Raw genomic sequence first — 26,213 nt, 5'->3', positions numbered from 1 at the left:
TCAGTGGAAAATGATGAGTTCTTTGAAAAGTGGTTCTGATAAAATTTTTACTTTACTTTTAGAACCCTTCATCAGGCCATCTAAGATAAATTTTAGGTGGACTAAATTTTTAAATATAAAAAGAAAAAGATTTAAGGATAATTTTGAAGCTGTGAAATATGTGAGAGAAAATTTTACTACACACATTTTAAAATGTATTTTAAAATAAAATCTAACCAAACTTGAAACCAAGTGAACATTTTTTTTGCTCTGCATGTTTAGGCTAAGTGGTAACTTCTCTATTAAATCAGAGTTCCTAAAAATTTAAATGAGAAAAAATAACCTGACCCTGTGTATGCATGGGCAAAAGTTATAAACATTAAAGAAGAGGTCATGCAAATGATTACTGGCCATATTAGAGATGTCCTACTTCCATATTAGCCAGAAAGATGTAAATCAAAGGGTGGGACACCAGTTTTCTCTCATCATATATATATATATATTTTTTTTTGCGGTATGCGGGCCTCTCACTGTTGTGGCCTCTCCCGTTGCGGAGCACAGGCTCTGGATGCGCAGGCTCAGCGGCCATGGCTCATGGGCCTAGCCGCTCAGTGGCATGTGGGATCTTCCCGGACCGGGGCAGAAACCCGTGTCCCCTGCATTGGCAGGCGGACTGTCAACCACTGCTCCACCAGGGAAGCCCTCTCATCATATTTTTAAAGTTAAAAAGTTAAATAACCTCCTATGCTATTTAGCAGAAAGGAAGCAAGAAGTCTCATACAGTAGTAATGTATTTGAAAATTTCAAATATGTATACTGTTGTACTAGCACTGCTTGCTATCTGTTCTTCCTAGAGAAATAAAAGTATGACCATTTAATGGCATATGTACAATAGTATTTATTATACCAATCATAGCATTGTTTGATGTAGCAAAAACTTGAGACAATTATAGTGCCATCCATCATTAGGAAAATTGATAAATCTATTAGATTATGTTTATATTATGGAATGTTATGAGGCTATGCATTATTATTATATTTGTTGATCTAGAGAGATATCCCTATTAAATGAAAAAAGTAAGTTGCATATTAATATGAATAACATAACACTATCTTTAGAAAAAAATTCTAATTTATATATAAGCTAAAAGTGGCATAGAAGGAAATAACTTAAACTTTAGATTCCTCAGTTGATTGAGGTTGAGGGCAGGGTAAAGAGGTTATTAACATTTTTCTTATAAATGTCCTTATTATTTTACTTCTACAATGAGCATGTATATTTTTAAAAATATTTATTTATTTTATTTATTTATTTTTTGGCTGTGTTGGGTCTTAGTTGCAGCATGCAGGATCTTTCGTTGCAGCACATGGACTTCTCTCTAGTTGTGGCATATGGGTTTTCTCTCTGTAGTTGTGGCTCAGGCTCCAGAGAGCGTGGACTCTGTAGTTTGTGGCACGTGGGCTTAGTTGCCCTGCAGCATGTGGGATCTTAGTTTCCTGACCAGGGATGGAACCCGCATCCCCTGCATTGGAAGGCAGATTCTTTACCACTGTACCACCAGAGAAGTCCCATAATGTATAATTTTAATAAAAGTAATAAATTAAAACTCAGTAGTAAAATAAAATAAAGCTAAGGGGTTACAGAATAACATGTGCAGGCCTTATTCTGAGTTTTTATTTTGGTATAAAGGATGAGAGAAAGATTCAGCCTTTTTTTTTTCTAAGTAACGAATAGTTCCAAATCTGTTGAATAATACATTTCCCACTATTCTGAAATGCCACATCTATCATATACTTAATTCTATATTTATTCCTCTGATAGTATATATATTTTCAGAATATCCTAACTTTTCTCAACATGCAAAATTAGTTTTATGAAATGGAAAGATGCTCTGTAAAATAATTATTGAACTGTGTTTGGACTCTAATATATTAATTTAAATTTATTAATGCAAATGTATGCTTATCTTACCTCATTCATTTATCAGTTGGTATAACATTAAATTTTCTGGAATTCAGCCTGTAATATATAGCGTCTCAGATTTGAGTCTAGCAAATGGTAGAATGCTAAATTTACTAGTGCTAAAGACAAAGGACTATAATATTGTCAAAATGTCCCCTCTTTTCTAATGCATTGTACTGGAAAAGATAGATGGATGTTAAATTGTCTATTGAATCATTAATGCTTATGCAAAGTCTGTCCTGTTTCTATTTTATAATATATGTCTTTGGGCCTTTAAAAGGTTACATTTTTACTTTTAATCACAGCCAACACATGTAACATTAACTACTTTTCTTTGTATTTGCTTCAAAAGATTAACATTTAGTTCTGAAAACCTATAACACAAAGCATTATTAGTCAATCCATTACAAAATATAAGCAATATAAAATCTAAAAGTAATACGACTAAATGAGAAAAGATATTCATTGTACATATGAAACCAATTTTATATGAGACAGGTAAAGCCACACTGTGGTTGTGTGTATGTTTGGAAACATTTAAACATATGCTATTGTAAATATATTTTAAAAATTAATTTTTTAAAACAGAACAATGATTTATATTCTATATATGTGTATGTAAATTAAACTGAAATTACGGCTTTTTTCTTTAGTATAATCAAGACAAAGAAAAATCTATATAAACACATGAGATACTACTTAGAATATTTGTCATTATTAATAAGTAAAATTCAGTGTAACAGAATCTAGACAAATGGAATTTTAATCTAACTAACCATCCCATTATATGGAGAAGAAATTTGAAATCCAGCAAGGTTAAATGATTTATCCCAGATCACAGAACCACTTGATAATGTAACTGGATTTTCCTGACTGTGCATTTCTTGTTGAGTGTGCTTTTGTTTGCATCACACTACACTATTTATATGAATGAAGTATGTATATTTATAAGTCATTATTAAAATATAAAGAGCTAAATAAGTAACACATTTGCTATCCTGACAGAGTTTTATAAGTAGTATTAATATATTGAAGAGTGGGCAAAATGTATAACACAGTAGATGTCATCTTAAAGAAATTTGGGTTTCATTTTTAGACAACTACTTTGATAAATTGAAGATTTTTAAGTAAATTATTATAATCAAGACTAATTATAATTTTGAAAGTAGTTTGCGTTTAAATTAATGCACTTGGAAAGGAGACTTTTCTGATAAATCTATTTGTACCCACTGTACAGATTGTAACTGACAGCTGGTTTTATGAGCCATATATAATAACACACTATGCTAGACACCAAAACACCCTGTCATTTAAGAAATCTCTCATTTCTGTCAGTGAAGAACAAAGCTTCATAAAATAGTCTGACTTTATTTTGCTTGAATAGAAGAAAATAGGAGTGTTAAATTATAGTCTAGTTCTAATTCTGTCAAGTTATTATCATATATATGATGTTCAACAACAGTCACTGAGTTTGTTGTTTTAAATCTTGTTTGGGGTAAGATGATTTGGAGTGAGATTATTTGAGCTCTTTCTTACCTTCAGGTTTTTTTTTTTTTTTTTTTTTTTTTAAGCTATTATATATATTTGTTATTGAAAATATAAATTTATTTTTAAAACTTGGCCAAAAACTTGATTGACTTGTACTTTTTTGCCCTTTTCAATAACAAAAGATTTTTAAAGAACAAAGAAACAACAACAAAACCTCCACAGATTTTCTTTTTGTAGCCAAATATTAGTAACCAGTATATTTAACTTCTATCCGAGATGACACAATTCTCAATTATTTGCTGAGTAGGCAGCTCATGTGATATAGCTTTGTTTTTAGTGTAAAGTCTTTCAGAAGAGAGGACATATGAAGTGCAAGAATACAACCAGTTACTAAACTTCTAGTTCAAACTTTTAGACGTCCAATGCCCTTTTAGTATAGAATGTGTGTATATTTTTGTTTAAGTATAAAGAATCAAATTTAAGCCAGAATTCTGGTTACTTTTAAAAAGATGTACAGTTTAGTTGGGTGGTAAGGAAAAATAATCTCAGTAAAAAATAAAATTTATAATATAAAATTAGAGAAAAATCTTTTAACATTTTTATGTAGTTTATAAATAGAGGTTTCTATCAATGTTAATTTTACTTCACCTTCAATAATTTCTCAAATTAAAATATTTCTATTTGCTTTCAAGTTATGTAATATTTATAAATGATACTTGTAGATTTCTACTGTTACATTTTTTTCTTAGCTTTAATGATCATTCTAACATTATGATCATGACTCTAACATATGTGTTTCTATATTTGCATTGCACTTTAGATGTAGAAAGGCATCCTGTCTCCTTGAAGAAATTATATCATGAATTATGGTAAATTACTATATGCGAACTCTAGCATACACTAAATGAAATAATCTTATGTTCTATTGTTTATTTCTGTGCTTCTTAATCTCTCTCTAAGAATGAAAAAAATTATACCTTTGTAAATTTCTTATAAAATCTATTGCACATTTTATTATTTTCTCTGGATAAAGTGGGCTTGTTAGTTTTCACAACAGATCTTCACATTATTTACTTTAAAATGATCATTCAAAACTGTGAAGTACTTTACACTTTTTGAATTTTGCCTAAATGTTTATTTTTGATATTAAAAGAGAAATGCTAATTAATTGAGTTTCTAATATTCTACTACTTGCTTAGAGGCAAAGATTATAGATTAGACATGGTTTCTGAAATTTTAAAAAATTAATAAAAGACATATCAGAAAAATATACAACTATCGTAATTTATATTAACAAATACAGTGGTTAAAAAGGTGTAGTGCAAAGAAAGGACATACCTGCATTATGCTTCTGGTTGGAAAATGGTGAAAAATTGATAAAGCTTTTTAAAGGAAATGTTATTTGAACAATGATATATGGTATGAATAGGATGGATATTGGTATAGATGATAATTGTATTCCATTTAACCAGAACAATCTAGAGCTAAAATACTGATTCTTCATGCGTATCTAGTGCTTACCAAAAGACCTCTCACAGAGTAGATGTTCGTAAATACTGGATGATTAGTGAATTGAGTACATTTGCACATACACACTAAGTTATCTTAACTGAGTTGGGTAATATTATATGTTCTCAGGTCAATTTAATAGAGAAAGGTGGATAGGGTGCAGAAAATTGGAGAAGTAGAAGTGACATTTTTACATTTCTATAATGTATATAAATTATTATGCCTCTACTTACATGCCTCCATGCCATTTCTTTTTTATGACCTAGTAGATTGATGATAATTTTTCTTTCTGTACTTTTTGCTCTTTTTTGCTGTCTTCTACTTCCTGACATGAATTTTCTTTAATAAGTGTTAAAATGTTAAACTCTTAGAATTAACATGTTAAGAAAACCTTTTTAGGGAGAAAAAGCCTAGGGGAAGGGGTGGGTACTTAAATTCATTAAATCTGCCCTATGCTCCATAATGTACTAGGCATCTTATCTGTGTCAAGTATTTAAACAATATTTAACATAAATATGACTAATTAAGAAGGAATTTTGATCTGTATTTCTTAGGTGATGAAACTGAGGCTGAGAGAAATTATATTTTCCTCCAATCATATGGTATAAGCATGATTCAAATCCAGGAGCATATGGCTCAGAAGCCCGTGTGTGTGTGTGTGTGTGTGTGTGTGCATGCGCACACTTGAACGTGTGTTTTCTAGTTTAGCGTCTCAAGGTCAGATAAAATCTTTATTTTCTACAAGAATGATTTTTTTTATTTCCTTATGCATTGAGACTAAAATAAATTCATAGTTCTAAAGTCTACTCATGTAAAAATGTTGTAAAATTTAGTGTATGTGGTATGAAGGGAGGATTTTCAGAATAAAAACATCCAAATCTATTCTTCCATCTCCACTTGTCTCTACAAGAATGTGAGTACTGTGAGGGAGGGAATTTTTGTGTATTCTGTTCGTGATATATCCCTACCTCTCCTTTGCCAAATATGTGAAGATACATAGACTGTTTATTGAGGGATGGTGAGTGCCAGAGAGATGTCCTTTTGCCTATACTTTTGTATGTGCTACTAGAGATATTTTCTATTCAACTAGTGTACATCATGACACTCACCATTATATAGCTCAATCCAGAAATACAAGTAATGTTAATTCACCCTTCTCACACATGCAAACTTATTGAAGTTTAGCCCAAGTATTTTTTAAATGCAACAGATTGGAGTTTATCTTGGAAGGGTGCTTCCATCTGTGAAAACACTCATTGGAAGAAGGAAGAACACTTTAAAATAAATCCACCAGCTGTATTGATAATGCTGTAGTGACATGAAGGCCTGAATATCATAGAACTATTTGTTAAAATAGTTATACCATATGAGAGAATAGCTGGCTTGTGAGTTTTTCGTGTTTCTTGATAATGACTTTAAAAATCATTAAATTGTAGAGGGATGACACTAATGAAGTTTCAAGCTATAACTTTAAAATGAAAAATAAAGAATAAAAGTTGAAGTTATCTTAAAATTAACTCACGTAAATGGCACAAGTTGTACCTTAGAATATGCTTTAAAAATCCCAATGAGTAATAGAAAATTCAGCACCAACAAGACACTGGGTAAGTTAATGGACGGGATAACAGTCAATGCCTGTTCTTTTGTGTTGAGATAAAAACAGCAAACATATCAAACATCATTTTTGTCTTTTAGATTTTTGTTTAAAGGAGGGTAAAAGTCATCATCCTTTATATAAAAAATAAATCTGTGCACAAAAGATCAGATATTTATTTTCTATCCCTCCTAACATAGCCCTGTACATTTTTTCTTTCACACAGTAGAAGACTAAAATATTTGTGACTGATTGAATAACGTGAAGAAACCAGTTGAAGTGGTTGTGTATTTTCTAGAAGGAGACTGCTGGGTTGTCTTTAAAGTACCCTTCTAAATTTAAATTTTATAGGCTTTACTTTTAGAAAGGTTTAAGAGCTCACAGAATAGGAGTCAAAACTCTAGTTTAGAAGGAGGGCTCAAGAAATCTTCCCACTTACTATGAGAGAAATAATTGATATTGATCTTGACGTTCTTGATGGGAAGAGTTGAGGAAGTGTTTCCTAGTTTCTAACAGGTTTCTGAATGTCTTTGACTCTGAGTACCCAGATCTCTACACATGGAGTTATCTACTGTTTCTTCAAACTTATTTGTAAGAGGTCAATTGCAAAGGTGACTTCTGAATAGTTGCTTAATGTTGGCTTAGCCCATTTTCAAAGCCATGTTTCTATATTCTGTGATATATGCCAATGCTTTCCGTTTTTTAGGTTTAAATTGTTTCTTCTTCAAATTCCCTGTATTTCCACTCCCTTTCTGAGAATTTCCACATCATCTATACAGTAGTCTTCCTACTTAGTCCCTTAGTACTGGCACCCTTCTATTAAAAAACTTCAGTTAAATACCAAACCTTTAAGTTGACAGTGAAGATTCTCCGTAATTTGGTCCAAACATATTTTCCAAATATATCTCCTAATAATCATTTCCTAAGTGGATGAATGAACTACTCTAGCCAAACTGCCAAGTCATTACGCCAAGACATATTTTGAACTTTTCTGATTATTTACTCATTTCAATCTACAATGACTGTATGGCATTCCCTCTCATCTCTTAGGTCTGTCACCTCCAGAGTCATTTTGAATGCCACCAATTTTAAAACTGATTCTAAACCTTAGCCTGAAATGACTTCTTACTCCGATAGCAAATCATTTTGATATCAGGGAATGTAAATTTGCCTTTAAAAAAATTGTCATAGTGATTTTTGTAATTTAAGAAACATTCAGTAATTCTTATTAATTTAAAAAAAATTTATAGCCTCCTATAATTTTATTTTGATGTAAGGGTTACACTTGGAGTTATGAGAGTGCTGAAGAATTACTAGACAGTTTTATTGTCAATGATAGGCTGTGATAGATCAGGCCCTAGTAAGTTTGACAGCAGTAGCATATTGTGAGCCATAAGTGTAATTTTAAATGTTTTATTTGTTGCATTAAAAAAATATGTATCTCTTTCTCTTCTTCTGTCATTATTTAATGTGCAGTCTTGAAACTAATTTGGGGCTCATAAAACAATCAGTATTCTTGTGGAAAGATCCTTAGGTGTTTAAGTAGATTATATTCTTTCTGCATTTTTTTCCTCAAATATCCTTTAAAGTTATCTGCAATTGACATTTTTTGCTATGATACTCTTTTTATATTATAAAAACTTCTAATTATGCAATAGGATTTTTTAGTCAGTGAGTCAGTAAATATTTGTTAATCAGTCATGTCAGATGTTCCTGATGTGTCAAGTAAGATGAGGAAAGAATACTGACAGTGACTTTGAGATTTTCTCGGCAGTGATTAACTGCTTGCTTAATTGCAGGTGCTGAGTTAGTGGATCAATGGGTTTAAGTAGGAACTAAAGAAGTTTGCTTAGGAGTAGATCAATTAATTTTAAGTTCGTAACTGTTCATTATGAACAGTTTGTTTCATGTTTACTACTATTAGGCAAAATTATCCAAAACCAGACCAACGACCAATGAGATAAGTCTGTATTTGTTTACCATTATCATACTAAAGCATTTTGTAAGTAAATACAAGGTGACACCTAAGTATTATTTAATTTTTAGGAAAAAGAACTATTGATTTGTAACATTAATTAAAATTTTAGACTGCAAGTTTACATCTTTACTTTTAGATTTGTGTACAGTAGAGATGCAAATTATTTCCATTCAGTAGGAAATATAACTCCAAAAGTGATGTTTTATTGCCTTCTAGGATATTGTCCAGTTTTGCATCTAATTTAGCAGTCTTATTCAAATATCCCTTTATAAAAAAATTTTATTTTCTACAAGAATGATTTTTTTATTGCCTTACACATTGCCTATATAATTCCCAGTCCTGTAAGTGTACTTTTTAAAATAACAGCTTTATTGAGATATAATTCATATCCCATACAATTTGCCAATGTAAAGTGCACAGTTAAGTGATGATGAATAAATTTGCAGAGTTACAATCATTATCAAATTGAGCATATTTTTATCATCCCAAAATGAAACTGTATACCCATTTGCAGCTGTTTTCCATTTCATTTCAGACCCCCAGTCATAGGCAATTATCAATCTGCTTTGTCTCTTTAGTTTTGCCTATTCTACATATTTTCTATAAATGGAATCATATAATATGTAGGCTTTTGTGAATGGCTTCTTTCACTTAGCATAATATTTTCAAGGTTCAGCCATGTCGTAGCATTTATCATTACTTCATTTCTTTTTATTGCCAAATAACATCGATTATATGGATATACAACATTTTTTTTTTAGCCTTTCATCAGTTGATGGCCAGTTGAGTTGTTTTCATTTTAGCCATTAGGAATAATACTGCTATGGACATTAGTGTACAAAGTTTTGCATAGATATATGTTGTGAATTTTCTTGGGTGTACACTGAAGAGTTAAATTGCTGAATCTCATGGTAACTTTACTTTTAAAATTTATGAGGAACTGCCAAACTATTTTTTAAAGCAGCCACATCATTTTCCAATCCCATCAGTAGCCTATGAGAGTTCCAATTTCTTCACATCCCTGCCAACACTTTTCACTGTATGTCTTTTCAACTATAGCCCACTAAGCAGGTGAGAAGTGATATTTCATTGTCATTTTGGCTAGCATTTCTCTGATAGATGATGTTGAATGTCATTTCTTATGCTTGTTGGCCATTTGTATGTTTCTGGAGAAATGTTTATACTAATACTTTGCTCGTTTTAATTGGCTATTTGTTTGTTATTAGTGAGTTGTAGATATTCTTCACATATTCAAGATGCAAATTTCTTATTATGTATGGTTTTCTCCTGTTCTGGTTTTCTTTTTACTTTTCTGGTGGCGTCCTTTTAATTTTGATGAAATCCAATTTATCTATATTTTTGCTGTTGCTTGTGCATTGTTGTCATATCTAAAAACCATTGCCTAATCCAAGGTCATGAAGATTTGCTCCTGTGTTGTCTTTTAAGAGTTTTATAAATTTAGCTCTAAAATTTAGATCTATCATCCATTTTTAGTTAACTTTTATGTACGGTGTAAGGTAGAGTTTCAGCTTAATTCTTTGGCATGTGGAATTTGGTTATTACAGTATCACTTGTTGAAGAGAATGTTCTTTACCTATTGAATTGTCTTGGAACCCTTTTAAAAATCAGTTGAACATATTGGGTTGGCCAAAAAGTCATTCGGGTTCCAAATGTACTGAAGAAACATTTACATGTGTCAGTTGTGACTGTTGGTTTCTAAGAAGACCAATACTCCATTGAGCAATACTCCATTGTATACTATATCTTCTTTATCCATTCATCCGTTGATGGACATCTGGGTTGCCTCCACATCCCGGCTTTTGTAAATAATGCTGCTATGAACATGGGGTGCAGGTAACCCTTCGAATTAGTGTTTTCGTTTTCTTCAGATATATGCCCAGGAGTGGAATGGCTGAACCACATGGTAGTTCTGTTTTTGGTTTTTTGAAGAACCTCCATACTGTTTTCCACAGTGGCTACACCAATTAACATTACCACCAACATTGCACAATGATTTCCTTTTCCCAGACAGAGGTTTGAGTGCCTGAAATAAGGTGGTAAGCACAGAAATGGAGTGGAGAGACAGATCTGAGAATAAGAGAAATATTGTTAAACCACCATGAATGCTGTTAAAACCATGCATTTAGATCTATTTTAAAATGTTTTACTGTTATGGAATGTCAGTTTGATTCTTTTTTAACAGATTACAATATTCTAATTATATTTTTATTGTTTTATCTATTTTGTGTGTCTTTTTAGACTGAATTTTTATTAAAATTAATTTAAAGTTTTCATCTGCTAACTTTACTTTCTGGATCACCTGTGGGTCTGCTTCATTTATTTATTTGTTTTTCTGATTATCAGGGACTTAATTCTGTCTTTTCTTATGCCTAGAAATTTTTTATTTAGTGCTGGACATCTTACATAAGATGATTGGTGTTAAAACTTAAATAAAGACCTAGTAAAGTTCTAGGAATGTAGTAAAGAGTCAATAAATAGTAAAGATGATTGTTGTTGTTTATTATCATCAGTATTTTATATAGGAATTTGTATTTATCATTGAAGTTAGTTATGGAAGCAATGTATGTGTTTTTGAAGACCTTCAAAGTACTTTAAACAAAAGCCAAAAGAAAAATAAATGCATTTGTTTCATATTGTTAAATACATTCTACCATCTCTTTTTTAAAAAGTATTTTTAGAGCATTTTTATATTTATTAAAAAATTGTGAAGATGGTACAGAGAATTTCCATACAAAGTTTCACCTACTATTAACATCTAACATTGTATAGCACATTTATTACAATTAATGAAACATTATTAATATATTGTTATTAACTAAAGTTTATAGTTTCTTCAGATTTCCTTTGTTTTCACCTTATGCCCTTTTTCTGATCCAGGATCCTGTCCAAAATAACAGATTACATTTAGTTGTCACATCTCCTTAGGGACCTCTTGACTGTTACAGTTTCTCAAAATTTTCCTTATTTTTGACAAAATACTTGACAGCTTTGAGGAATACTGGTCAGGCCCAATAATTTAATTTTCATTAGATGAAAACATGCTTCTGAAATATTCAACAATGATGATGTAGTCGTATAATTTATGAAAAAGTCGGCTTCCAAAAATAATTTTTTTTAACATCTTTATTGGAGTATAATTGCTTTACAGTGTTGTAACAAAGTGAATCAGCTATATGCATAGGTATATCCCCATATCCCCTCCCTCTTGCATCTCCCTCCCACCCTCCTTATCCCACCCCTCTAGGTGGGCACAAGGCACGGAGCTGATCTCCCTGTGCTATGCAGCTGCTTCCCGCTAGCTATCTATTTTACATTTGGTAGTGTATATATGTCAATGTTACTCTCTCACTTGGTCGCAGCGTACCCTTCCCCCTCCCCATGTCCTCAAGTCCATTCTCTACGTCTGTGTCTTTATTCCTGTCCTGCCCCAAGGTTCATCAAAACAATTTTTTTTTTTTTAGATTCCATATATATGTGTTAGCATACAGTATTTGTTTTTCTCTTTCTGACTTCACTCTGTATGACAGACTCTACGTCCATCCACCTCACTACAAATAACTCAATTTCATTTCTTTTTCTGGCTGAGTAATTAATATTCCATTGTATACATGTGCCACATCTTCTTTATCCATTCATCTGTCGATGGACACTTAATGTTGCTTCCATGTCCTGGCTATTGTAAATAGTGCTGCAATGAACATTGTGGTACATGACTCATGGTTTTCTCATGGTTTTCTCAGGATATATGCCCAGTAGTAGGATTGCTGGGTCATATGGCAATTCTCTTTTTAGTCCAAAAATCATTTTTTAAAGATTTTTTTTTTAATCAATTATTTATTTATTTATTTATTTATGGCTTCATTGGGTCTTCATTGCTGCCCGCAGGCTTTCTCTAGTTGCGGCGAGTGGGGGCTACTCTTTGTTGCGGTGCGCGGGCTTCTCATTGTGGTGGCTTCTCATGTTGCGGAGTACAGGTTCTAGGCGCATGGTCTTCAGTTGTTGTGGCTCACGGTCTCTAGAGCACAGGCTCAGTAGTTGTGGCGCACAGGCTTAGTTGCTCCACGGCATGTGGGATCTTACCGGACCAGGGATCGAACCCGTGTCCCCTGCATTGGCAGGCGGATTCTTCACCACTGCGCCACCAGGGAAGTCCCCAAAAATTCTTAATGAAATGTAAAGGATTCTAAGCTAATCTATAATAGTCAAATGTGTGGAAGGAAGTGATTAAGGATGAACTTGTTAAGGTTTAGTCCTGTATAATGAGTTTCGTCTGCATATTTGGTTAATAGGATGTTACTGAAGGACGATAGTCAACAAAGAGTGTCACAGTACATAGTATCCATGGACAGGCCAGATGAAATGAAGGGAAATAGAGCCCTGGTTGCTTTTAATTTAGTTAAATGGAGGATAACCTGGATAACCTGAGCATAATCTTTTTTTTTTTTTCTTAAGGTTTAGATTTTAAGCTTGTTCAAGCAATCTACTTAAATAACCTTTGTTAAAACTGTAAAGAAATATTTATAGCAGGATAGAGTTAGATGCCTTGTTAAAGAAAAATAGTTACAGAACATTCATATTTTAAATTTCGAATACCAAAATTATTCATTTATTAATATGATGTATATTGAATACTCCTATATATTACTTTGCCAATAATTGATTTATAGCTTCTGATGGTAAACAGTATTATAACCTCTGCATCTTATACATATCTTGATTTTCAATCCAATAATCTAATAGAAAAAAATAGGTCATAATTTGAATGTTTAAAAGGTACATTGTTACGTAAGAAAATTTTATTTTATTTTATTTTTGCAGAACTATTATGGAGCTGCTAAGATGATTTTTTCTGATAACCCACTTGGTCTGACCTGTGGAATGGTATGTCCAACTTCTGATCTTTGTGTAGGTGGATGCAATTTATATGCCACTGAAGAGGGACCAATTAATATTGGTGGATTGCAACAGTTTGCTACTGAGGTATGTAAGATGTATACATTGTTCCCCTTCCCCCAAAGCACAAAAATCTTAAAATAACTTTAATTCTTGATGCTTTGTTGATATCCAATATTTTTAGTGTGATATACAGGTAAAGTGAAAGTGTTTTTTTCCATAAACAGTATTTTTATTGAACAACTTGGCTTCAAAAATGAAGTTTTCTAAAACCATATGTCAAATTAATTGTAATCCCAGAAGGTTATTAAAATACTTTCACTGAAAGTTATATAAAGTGGAGGATCTGAAAATGGGATATATTCATTAACTTTACATTGGAATGTGGCTAGGAGCCCGCATTATGAAAAGACTATCTTGCTTAACTGATTCTTTTTCCAGAAATTGTCTTTAATCTTTACAGCTTGAAATAATGCATCAGTATTCTTCTGTAATATTTTTTGAGTAGTAGAGGTTGTAGAATTATCAAACACCCTGAAACTGAATACTATTCTTTAACATTAGCTTTTGTGAATTTATGGCTTAAAAGCCGGTGTGTTATTTGGATGCAAATTTATAATGAAGTAATATGAAAACATTTTGTCCCTATTTATCCTGTAAGTTTGTGCCATGTCTTTCTCTTTTAATGAATCCTTTTTAAATGACTTTGATTCTCTGGGACATCTTATTCTCTCTGGGCTGTCCTTTTTGGAGTCAACTACCAGGTCAATTCCCATGTATCATTTAAATGACCAGCTTATATGGAGGTTCCAGTAAAATTTTGTAATCCTTGGTGTCCTGTTGGCTAGAATACCAAATTAAATGCCTGTCAGCACTAGATTTTAGTTAATGACTTCCCTGTCTGATATTGTCAACTTAAATGCAATATATTCTTTCTTTTTAGGACCCTTCCCATAGTATCCCTCAAACTTAAATCTCACTTTGCTTTTAGTAATAAATCAGGGTTATTCCCTTCCTGCTTTCTGACAGGTTAATTCTAAGGAAGGGCTCCTGGGAATGAGAAAATAGAAACAATTTGTGGTTGTGAGTTGTTGCAATAAATTCTTGGATTTAATTTCTTTTCCTACCAAATTCAAAATTGCATTAGGCTTACCTGACCAGTGCAAGGTATGATCTTTACAACCAGAGAAAATCCTTAGTTGATGGAGAAGATTCACTTGAATTCTTCCACATTTTTCTTTGGGGACTCATTGCCTCTTAATTAAAACAGGGCAAGCTTGCAAGGATGTATTAAGTAAAAGGTCACATAATATGTATATGAACTAACACTGCATTTCAAAACAAGATGAGTTAAAATAATATTGTTAGTTTGTCAGTGACCTGACAACAGAGAGGGAGAAGGCGAAAGGGGGAGAGCGATAAGGAAAGGGGGGTAGAGAGAGAGAGAGCGCGGGAGAGAGGAAACAGAGAGAGGGAAACACCATTCTTCTGAGAACTCTCACTTGGTTTTAATGAGGTTACTACCACTGCTTTCCAAAGCAGTCTGTTTATTTAAGACATAGCATAGATTAGAATGGCAATTAAAATTATTTTAAGTGACTCATGGAATTTAGATAGGAATGTATTTTATTACGTTCCATTTTTGCTTTGTATTACTGTGGCTTCAAATATATCTATCAAATCATAAATAAAAATCTCGCAGTGGAACTATATAGAAAAGCTTTCCATTCATTTTTTTTTAAGTTGACTACTTAGGGCAAGTTATTTCAGAGAGTTCTGTGAAAGGGTTGTTTACTTAAATTTACCCAACTGTCAAAGTTGTGAAGGTAAGCAGAAACAGACTCACAGATATAGAAAACAAACTTGTGGTTACCAAAGGAGAGAGGGATTGGGGGGGACAAATTAGGGGTATGGAATTAACAGATACAAACTACTATGTATAAAATAGATAAGCAGCAAGGATATACTATATAGCACGGGGAATTACACTCATTATCTTGTAATAACCTAAAATGGAGTACAATCTACAAAATACTGAATCACTATGCTGTACACCTGAAACTAACACTAAATCAACTGTACTTCAATTAAAAAAATAAGCAAAATACAATGAACTAATTGACTTATAGTGAAAAGAAAAAGTATAAGTATTTTAAATAATATTAAAATAAAAATATTAAATTATTAAATTATAAATAACAGTATACAAAATACTATTATTCTTTCAAACTACTAAACTACTGACATGAATACTTAAGTCAAAGTGGAACATGATGCAAATAATTTCATGTTTTGGTTGTTTGATAAAACAATGATTGATTTTTGACCTTTAAAGAAATATAAATCTATTTTTCAGTCAAATTAAGCAAAGGTTAAGAAAGCAGAGTAAAATAGTATGATATTTTTCAGAATTGTTTTTCCTATAACTTATAAGTGATTTTTAAAATATCAACTCTGTAGTCTGCCATTATCATTTAAATCCATACCTTACACCTTTCCATTTGAACATGGGCATATGATTTGGAGGGACTGTGGTAGAAAAGGAATAAATCACACAAAGGATAGCATGAGGAGAATCAGGAGACCAGCTACTCAGCTACTTTCTTTCTGTTCTGTATTGTCAGTCCTGTGCTGTCCTCACATCTGTGGTGACCTTGCTTCATACACTTTTGTGTGCTTATGGGACAAACAGGCTACAGGGTTATTCCAAATCTCTCTTAGAGGCAGTTTTTCCTAGTTCAGTTAGGTATAAGAATAGTGCTCCACTAAAACAATTTTGGAAATAATAGTTTGCTGTGGATTTTCTTATCAATTTCATCAGGGTCTTAAAAATTTCTCTACAGAAATGTAACACTTGAAAATTTTATTTTAAAATGTGTTTGATCATTTAGTTGAATTTTTAAGAAATCATGTATTTATCACATTTAATAAACCAACTAGACTCTCATTACCTCTCAAATTTAACTGATGAATTGTTGCAAAAGGATAATGAAATGAGAATGCACCTTTCTACTCATTTCTAAAGTTTGAAAAACAACTATAAGTAGATAATTAGCTGCATGTCAAATCACTTCCCTTTTACTGATGTTAGAGAGTTTTAGAGACAATTTAGAAAAATTGAAAGTCCAAGGTTCTAAATTTTGACTCTAAATCTTAAAGTGAATGAGGTTCAGAGGATTAGTACTTAAGATTGCTGCCTCAATTATGAATTTTTAGGAATACATTAGTTTATGAAATTGGTATCTAAAAACAGTATCTGTTTTTCCCAGTAAATGTTTTATGAGATTATTTTAATACCCATTAAATATACTGTTTTGTGTGGCATATACTTCTTGACACTGTACTTTTAGTTTACTTTTCAAATTTTCAGCTAAGAATGGAACTGACAAACGGAATTCCAGACTAAATCAGGTGACTCACTGAGAACAGAATTACTCTTTAGATTTTTCTCTAATTGTATCTCTCAGCAGGTTTTTTATATCACCTCTCATTTGTAATACCCAGTTCTTAGCCCACCATCATATACTATTTATGTACCATCATATACTATTTATGTACCATCATATACTATTTATATACCATCATATACTGTTTGTATTTATTTCTATGTTTTATTGAGTAGGCACAGTTGAAATCAAATTGACCAGTGCTTATAATATAGTAAAAAAATACACTGATATGATTCAAACAACCAGGTATTATGAGGCTACATTAAGTAACCTAGTAAAATTACTTAAATGACTTCAATATTTATATTTTGTTAAATGCTGCAATAAATGCTTTAAAGAATTGTGAATGAAGAAGGAACATGATTACTTGAGTTAGTGATTATTTTAATAGGACAAATATTATTTCTACCATATCTTCATCTTGAACATGGAGTCACTGCAAGCCTTAAACTTTTGCCTTCTACAGGTATATTGGAGGAGAATATAGACACACATACACTAATAAATAATAGAGTATTGCTTGTCCTCTCTCAAATAATGTTTTTTTGTGATGCATCCCATCTATCAAATAGATAAGTAGAGATGAATAAAAAATTTAGATGCAGTCCACATATTAAAATCAATTATTAAGAAAAAGTGCATAAACTGAAATGTGAGATTGGATATACTCTGTGTGTTATGTCGATTGCTTTATAAATCAGTTAATAAAACAAATGACCGAGATACTTTGGAGAGTGAATGAGAACACTATTAATAATTAATTCAGGGCAACAGAAACAAACCAGGGCTATACCAGGAAAACTGGCTTGTATAAACACCCAGTGTATTAAGCTCCCACTAGGTAAGGATTCAGTTAATCAAACAAACATTGATTGAACATTGATTAGAATTAAGTGTTGTTGTAGGCTGCTTCTACATACTACATGTCCTGAGAAACATTGTAGTTTCTCAGGAAATAATACAAACCAACAATGAAATTTCATAACAAACTTAATAAGGCATATGCATTTACATTAGCATCTTTGGACTAATAATCCAACCTTCATTATTATTATTTTTTTTGTTATATTGTTTATTTGAGATTTTTCTTGTTTTTGAGGTAGGCTTGTATAGCTATAAACTTCCTTCTTAAAACTGCTTTTGCTGTATCCTATAGGTTTTGGATCATCGTGTTTTCATTGTCATTTATCTCTAGGTATTTTTTGACTTCCTCTTTGATTTCTTCAGTGATCTCTTGGTTATTTAGTAACGTTTAGCCTCCATGTGTTTGTGTTTTTTAGGTTTCTTCCCCTGTAATTGATTTCTAATCTCATAGCGTTGTGGTCAGAAAAGATGCTTGATATGATTTCAATTTTCTTAAATTTACTGTGGCTTGATTTGTGACCCAAGATATGATTTATCCTGGAGACTATTCTCTGTGCACTTGAGAAGAAAGTGTAATCTGCTGTTTTTGGATGGAATGTCCTATAAATATCAATTAAATCTACCTGGTCTATCATGTCATTTAAAACTTCTGTTTCCTTATTTATTTTCATTTTGGATGATCTGTCCATTGGTGTACGTGAGGTGTTAAAGTCCCCCACTATTATTGTGTTACTGTCGATTTCCTCTTTTATATCTGTTAGCAGTTGCCTTATGTATTGAGGTACTCGTATGTTGGGTGCATATATATTTATAATTGTTATATCTTCTTCTTGGAGTGATCCCTTGATCATTATGTCGTGTCCTTCCTTGTCTCTTGTAACATTCTTTATTTTAAAGTCTATGTTATCTGATATGGGTATTGCTACTCCAGCTTTCTTTTGATTTCCGTTTGCATGGAGTATCTTTTTCCATCCCCTCACTTTCAATCTGTATGTGCCCCTAGGTCTGAAGTGGGTCTCTTGTAGACAGCACATATATGGATCTTGTTTTTGTATCCATTCAGCAAGCCTGTGCCTTTTGGTTGGAGCATTTAATCCATTCACGTTTAAGGTAATTATTGATATGTATGTTCCTATGACCATTTTCTTAATTGTTTTGGGTTTGTTTTTGTAAGTCTTTTCTTCTCTTGTGTCTCCCACTTAGAGAAATTCCTTTAGTATTTGTTGTAGAGCTGGTTTGGTGGTGCTGAATTCTCTTGGCTTTTGCTTGTCTGTAAAGCTTTTGATTTCTCCATTGAATCTGAATGAGATCCTTGCTGGGTAGAGTAATCTTGTTGTAGGTTCTTCCCTTTCATCACTTTAAGTGTATCATGCCATTCCCTTCTGGCTTGTAGAGTTTCTGCTGAGAAATCAGCTTTTAACCTTATGGGAGTTCCCTTGTATGTTATTTGTCATTTTTCCCTTGCTGATTTCAATAATTTTTCTTTGTCTTTAATTTTTGCCAATTTGATTACTATGTGTCTCACCGTGTTTCTCCTTGGGTTTATCCTGTATGGGACTCTCTGCACTTCCTGGACTTGGATGGCTATTTCCTTTCCCATGTTAGGGAAGTTTTTGACTATAATCTCTTGAAATATTTTCTCTGGTCCTTTCTCTCTCTCTTCTCCTTCTGGGACCCCTATAATGTGAATGTTGTTGCGTTTAATGTTGTCCCAGAGGTCTCTTAGGCTGTCTTCATTTCTTTTCATTCTTTTTTCTTTATTCTGTTCTGCAGCAGTGAATTCCACCATTCTGTCTTCCAGGTCACTTATCCATTCTTCTGCCTCAGTTATTCTGCTATTGATTCCTTCTAGTGTAGTTTTCATTTCAGTTATTTTATTGTTCGTCTCTGTTTGTTTGTTCTTTAATTCTTCTAGGTCTTCGTTAAACATTTCTTGCATCTTCTCGATCTTTGCCTCCATTCTTTTTCCGAGGTCCTGGATCATCTTCACTATCATTATTCTGAATTCGTTTTCTGGAAGGTTGCCTATCTCCACTTCATTTAGTTGTTTTTTTGGGGTTTTATCTTGTTCCTCCATCTGGTACTTAGCCCTCTGCCTTTTCATCTTTTCTGTCTTTCTGTGAATGTGGTTTTTGTTCCACAGGCTGCAGGATTGTAGTTCTTCTTGCGTCTGCTGTCTCCCCTCTCTAATCTTCATTAATTTTTGATATTTGGTTTTGGAGGTGATTAGACCTTAGTACAAAGGATAGGGATGAGGTAGGGGGAAAATGTAGCATCATAATACTACATATTTGCATAGCACTTCAATGCTTTTTTATAGTATCTCACTTTAAAATGTTGAAAAACAACCATTAAGACATGTAAACTAGCCAATGGTTTTCCCATTTTGGGCATGAGGAAACCAAGAATCAAAATGATTAGAAAATCATAGTTTGTTAAACAAACTCCTTTAGCCCTGGACAATGTTAGGTACTTTACTTAGAACTTGACTGATACTCAAAATAACCCTCTAGGTAAATGTTATAACCCTCATTTTTTTGTATGAGTAACAAGAGGCTTACACAAGTTCACATGTAATAAAAGGCAGATCCAGAGTACAAAGCATCTAATTCCCATTATTTCAGAAACTGTCACTTGTCCTGCCTAATGTTACAAGTCACTGATACAAAGTCAATGTAAACTTGGGTTTTCTGGCTGCAAGCTCACAGTGTTACACCTTGTTGACTCAGCCACAAATACCTCAGTCACTGTACCTTACAACTCACAAACTGAGGTCACTGTACCTCATTTTCTGTTAGATATGAAGCAACTATATTAAAATAGGTTGTGTAAGACCAACACATATGGCTTAGTCATTTTCTTTATTTATATATGTTACCAGTAAGCTTTTGTTTTTTCTTTTCTTCTTGGCATTGAAGGATTATTATATAGCCAGTATTCAGGTTTCATGGGGCCTGAGATGATAAACTTTGGGTTCCTTCTTTGAAGAATTACACAAAAGTACTGCTACAAATTTAAATGCAGGGCCTTGGAAGGGACTCGTGCAACTGAGAGCCCTGAAGTTTAAGCTTTTACCTAAAGTTTTATATTAATTAGGAAAACCTAAGCATCATTTTGTGATAACTGGTCTATAAGTACTTTTAAGAATGAGTCTAACACATTTATGATACAGTTTGGCAAACTGGTCAATAAGATCTACTAGTTCATGTGTATAATCTAAGATATATTACCATGATAATGGATAATAACCAGTATTTATGGATAATAACCAATATTTATGGCTAATGCCTTTTGCAATTCATCTATAAATAGAATATGGATTAGCGATAGTTGTTAGATTTGATGACATCTCACACTTGCCTTATTGTCCCAAACTTGTATCATCTTTGAATAAAATTTCTCCATACTACGCCTATTTGAAAACAGTGTTATCAGTAGTTTGTGAATACTGTTCATAGAAAAGAAAAAACGTATTTCTGAGAGAAATAAGACGTACATGAAAGATATGCATTAAAGAGTAATAAAATCAGTTTGTATCAATAAAATCAAGAGGGCGGCTCTTGGGGATGCAAACACAAGTAATGTCTGTACAGGCTTGATTTATGTCTCTCCTTTTGGTCTTAATGCAATGATTAATAGAAAGGAATAATGTCTTGATAAAGATTTCAGTAAATATTTGACATTCTTTTCCAAAAATCTTTAGAAATCTATTAAACATACTCAGTGTGGGGTTGGAGGGTGAGATGAATTTGGAGATTAGAATTGACATATATACACTCTTGATACTATGTATAAAATAGATAGCTAATGAGAACCTACTATATAGCACAGGAACTCTATGCAGTGCTCTGTGGTGACCTTAATGGGAAGGAAATCCAAAAAAGAGGGCATATATGTATACATATAGCTGATTCAATTTGCTCTACAGTAGAAACTAGCACAACATTGTAAAGCAACTATCTTCCAAAAAAATTTAAAAAAAAATACTCAGTGCTGGCACAATGATGAATAATTAAACCTGCAGGATGGATAAATTGTTAGATGATTTTCATCACAACATTTTAGTTTGTCTTAAAACTATATATTAGTATCTGGAGTTTTAACACATAAAAATACGTTCAGAGATTTGGGGCAATAACATTGAAATTTACTGAAATCACATGGTTATTAAGATTTGCTATTAATGTTTTTTGAATTTGTTTTTTATAAGTTCAAATATATATACTCTTGGGGGCACCTTACAGTGTAGAAGGGTGGACTTTCATTCGTTTGAATCCTAACAAGTTAAAAATATGTATTTTTTTCACAAATATATTTGATGAGTAGTAGTATAAATTAGTACAAAGCAGTAATAGTGTATCAGCATGAATCACTTGTAAGAGCCGTTATGCTGGGAGTTAAAATTTAAATACCCATTTGCTCCAAAGTGTAACTATAAATGAAATATAATAAGCACACAAGAAAAGTTAATAGCTGAACTAAAAAGGAAGATAAATACCTTTTGGGGCCAGAAATGCTACAGAAATATTCAACAGTAGACAGGGGACTTGGGCCACTGTCTGCTAGGCTCTGCATAAGCAAACAATCAGGGGCTGCTGGGGAGTTTGACTGGTGTGGGATAATAAGTACCAAAAACATTATGCATTGTAGAGGACTGGATTTACCTACCCTGGTAGAAAGTGTTTTAAAAAATAGGTGCAGGGCTAGGACTTATATGAAGCTACAAAGATAAGCAATGAGAGCTGTGCCCCAGTGTTTTGAGCATGTGCCTAGTGGCCCAGTAACTTGCTTCTGTGTTATCTCTAAATATCACCTGGGGACTGGAGCCCTGAGATTCCAGTTAGAGACCTGGTTCTGCAGTGGGGTAGAGGGAGAGGAGTGATGCTGGGTGGAGGTCATGATGTACTGTACATAAGAAGCAAGAGAGTAAGTGCAAAGACAGAAAACTTTCTCTCAGAATAAGTCTGGAACAGAAAGTTCAAAGCCACACTAAAAAAGCTAATGCTGCCAGTGATAATCAAAAGACTCAACCTAGAGATGATTTTATCCTAATGAAGCCAAATACTACCATAATCAGGCCTTTAAAATAAACAGACAGAAAATAATATCCATAAAAATAACGTAAAATTATGAAAAAAACAATGAATTTGGTATGAAAAATAGTTGATTGGAAATATTCACTGTAATAAAAATACGAGTAAAAAGTTAAATTTAGAAATGGAATAGAAAGAGATTGGTGAAGAGCAGCCTAAAGGCAGTTATGGTAGAGAATTTTCCAAAAGAAAGGAAAGATGTAAGCCCCTCTATTAGACACACAATTATAATATTGTGAAATACCAAAGATCTCAAAAGAAGCAGCTTCCAGAAAAAGAGAAAACAGATTACTTTAAAACCAAACAATATTTAGACTGACCCCAGACTTTTCATCAGCATCCATAGATGTTAGAAGCCAAGAACACTTTTTTTTAAAGAACTAAGATAAAGAACTGTATTTCTCCCTTAACAATACAAGCATGAGTAAAGATATTTTAAGCATTTAAAATCTAAGGTGACTTATTACTCACCTTGTTATAAGAACTGCTAAAAGTTATTCTTCAGCATGACTGAGACAAACTTGGAATGAAAGAGAGATGTAAGAAATGATGGTGAGCAAATAAACCAGAAAAATAAGGTGGTAAATAAAATTAACTATTGGCTGTAAGGTAATGATACAACTCATTTTGGGGTGTTAAAAAAGATAGAGATAAAATTTTATATAAAATTGACAAGGAAGGTGTTTGAGGTGGGTGTGGTAGAGCACAGTTAAGGGTGCTAAGGGCCTTTTGTGTTGGGAGGAGAGAGAGACTTGATATCTCTCTTCAGTGTTTTAAAAACATTGAAATATCTATGTTAAACATTAAAAGGTAATCGCAAAAAATATAGAAATACCACCTGTAACTTCTAAGAATCAAAGAGGGGTGGGTGGGTAGAAAACTTAATCCAGTTAGAGACAGGAAAGGAAAAATAAAAAACGAGAGAGAGAAGCAAATACAAAACATGGTAAACAGGAAGCACAGAGCAGATAGTAGAAATACATACAAATATATAATTAATCATAATAACTTATATTTATTAAGTTTACTTATTAAAACATAAGTGACTTTATTATGGATTAAAAATAAATACTCCAGGGGGCTTCCCTGGTGGCACAGTGGTTGGGAGTCTGCCTGCCGATGAGGGTACACGGGTTCGTGCCCCGGTCTGGGAAGATCCCACATGCCGTGGAGCGGCTGGGCCTGTGGGCCATGGCCGCTGAGCCTGCGCGTCTGGAGCCTGTGCTCTGCAGCGGGAGAGGCCACAGCAGTGAGAGGCCCGCGTACCGCAAATAAATAAATAAATAAATAAATACTCCAAACAGCTATATGATGTTTAAAAGAGAAAGACCTTATCAGATAACTTGAAAATAAGGTGGTTGAAAAAAGAAATACCTTGCAAGATAGTAACCATAAAAAAGTTAATGTAGTCATATTCATATGTAACAAAAGTGGAATTTTAGGGAAAGTGTACTAATAAAAATAAAGAGAAAAACAATGAAAAGAAGAATAAATGTCTTAAAAATATAAAATTCATAAACTTACATATACATTACAATATGGCCTTACTCAAAATTTGTAAGATTTTTTTGAATAAAGTTTATTAGATTGATTTAATAAATCAAGAAAGGTTCCTGTACCCAAGTAATATAGAGTGAGTGCATATAGATATATATGTGTGTGAATATATATGTATATACTGTTTCCAAATAAATACATACAGACTGCATTTTTCTGCAACACAACTAAATTAGAAATCAAAAAAATATTGTCAAAATGAAGGCAATAGCAACAAATTTAAAACACACATTTGTAAATAGCTTATGGGTTAAAGAGGTTATCACAATAGAAATTATACAATATTTAGACCTGAATGACACAATTTCCACTGACAACCTGTAAAATGTAGCCGAAGCCATTTTTACATGAAAATTTTTTGTGTTAAGTGTATATAACAGAAGAGATGAAGATTATATATAAGTAAGCAGGTTTCACTTCAAGAAGCTAGAGAGAGAGGAAACAGGTGGAGGAGGGATGTGTTGGTGGTAAATGAGGAAAAAGTAGAAGAAAGGAACTGAAAATAATAGAAAAATAATGAAATAGAAAATGAGAGCAAAAATAATGATGATCTACAAAGAAAACCTGGCTTTTTGAAAGTAGTTTAATAAATGATTATCTGGCATATCACATAACAGCCAGTACATTTCAATTATGGCTGCCTTCTAATTACTGTTCTTTTTTTATTTTATTGACCTGCTTATAAGTAGTTAACCATTACTGCTGTTTCTAGAAAAATCATATTAAAAATCAGTTGAAGCTGATAGGACGGGGGAATGATCTCTCCAGTCTACCATGTCTCCATCACTCTCTATTGCCTCCCCGCTCTCCTTTTGTCCCCAGCAAGCTGTAGCATGGATTGCCTGACCCCCGGCAGCTTTATTTTCCAACTCCAACATTGAGCACATATTTGACCGACGAACTAGGTACTAGGCAGTGTCTGGGTGCTAAGGATACAGTGATGAACAACATAGGAATGATACTAGCCCTCAGGGAGCTTATTGCCTAGTGAGAAAGACAATAAAGGAAGCAAATTGCAATGAAGTGCGGAGAGGGGGCAGTCAGACAATACTGTGGGAGCCAGTAGCTAGGAACCCTAACAGATAGTCTAGCAGGGAGGGGAAGCTGAGTTGAGAAAGTGAAATTTAAACCGAATCCTGAAAGGTGTTCATCAAGTATGGTAAAGTTGGGAGTGGGTGAGAATTCAAGGCACAGAGAACAGCATAAGCAAATTCTGAAGGCAAATGAGTGCTTGCACTGATTAGTTTGAACCTACATATGATTTTGGATCAGTAAAGCTGCTCATAAGCAAAGTACACACACCTATGTTTTCTAATTGAATTTTGTCAACTTAACTATTTAATTCAGTTGTAGCCTTAAATCGCAAATAGAACATATAGTTTAATCATAATAAAAATATGAACTATAATGTAGAATAATAAGTTAGGAATCAGTTCTGCTGATAGGACGGGGGAATATAAAATGGGGGAATATAAAATATAGCAATATAAAATTGCTATAAAATGAGCAAGCATACCTAACTTTAAAGATTTTTAGGGCTGGAGATATAAATGTTAAGCACCTACGTGAGTGCCTTATAAAGAGAAAGCATTAATCCCGGGAGGTTATCATCATTGATTTATTCAATCTTCACAATAAATTGTTGAAGTAATTATTACTCTCTTAATTTTAGAGCTGACATTTAGAGAGGTGAAATCCTCTCCACAATAACATGTGTCATTTTTTTAAGATTTGGCTAAGGCGTTATCTTTCTTCCCTTCTGGGATAACATTTCTTTCTCACCAGCTCCAACAGCACCATGTATAAAAATGAACCCTACACATGG

General features: G+C 32.9%; 1 protein-coding gene across 1 annotated transcript in view; it reads left to right on the top strand.

Annotated features, from left to right (window-relative positions):
* Positions 1–26,213, top strand: part of DPYD (dihydropyrimidine dehydrogenase) — a gene marked incomplete at both ends in the record, with an annotated part of 823,320 nt that overhangs the window by 204,491 nt on the left and 592,616 nt on the right. Inside the window, one exon of the mRNA XM_079721437.1 lies at positions 13,351–13,512. Within this exon, the coding sequence (XP_079577563.1) occupies positions 13,351–13,512 (162 nt within the window). The remainder of the gene's footprint in view (positions 1–13,350; positions 13,513–26,213) is intronic.

The sequence above is a fragment of the Hyperoodon ampullatus genome (assembly GCF_949752795.1).
Source record: "Hyperoodon ampullatus genome assembly, chromosome: 2".
NCBI classification, from domain to species: domain Eukaryota; kingdom Metazoa; phylum Chordata; class Mammalia; order Artiodactyla; family Ziphiidae; genus Hyperoodon; species Hyperoodon ampullatus.
This window is presented reverse-complemented; position numbering and strand designations above follow the sequence as displayed.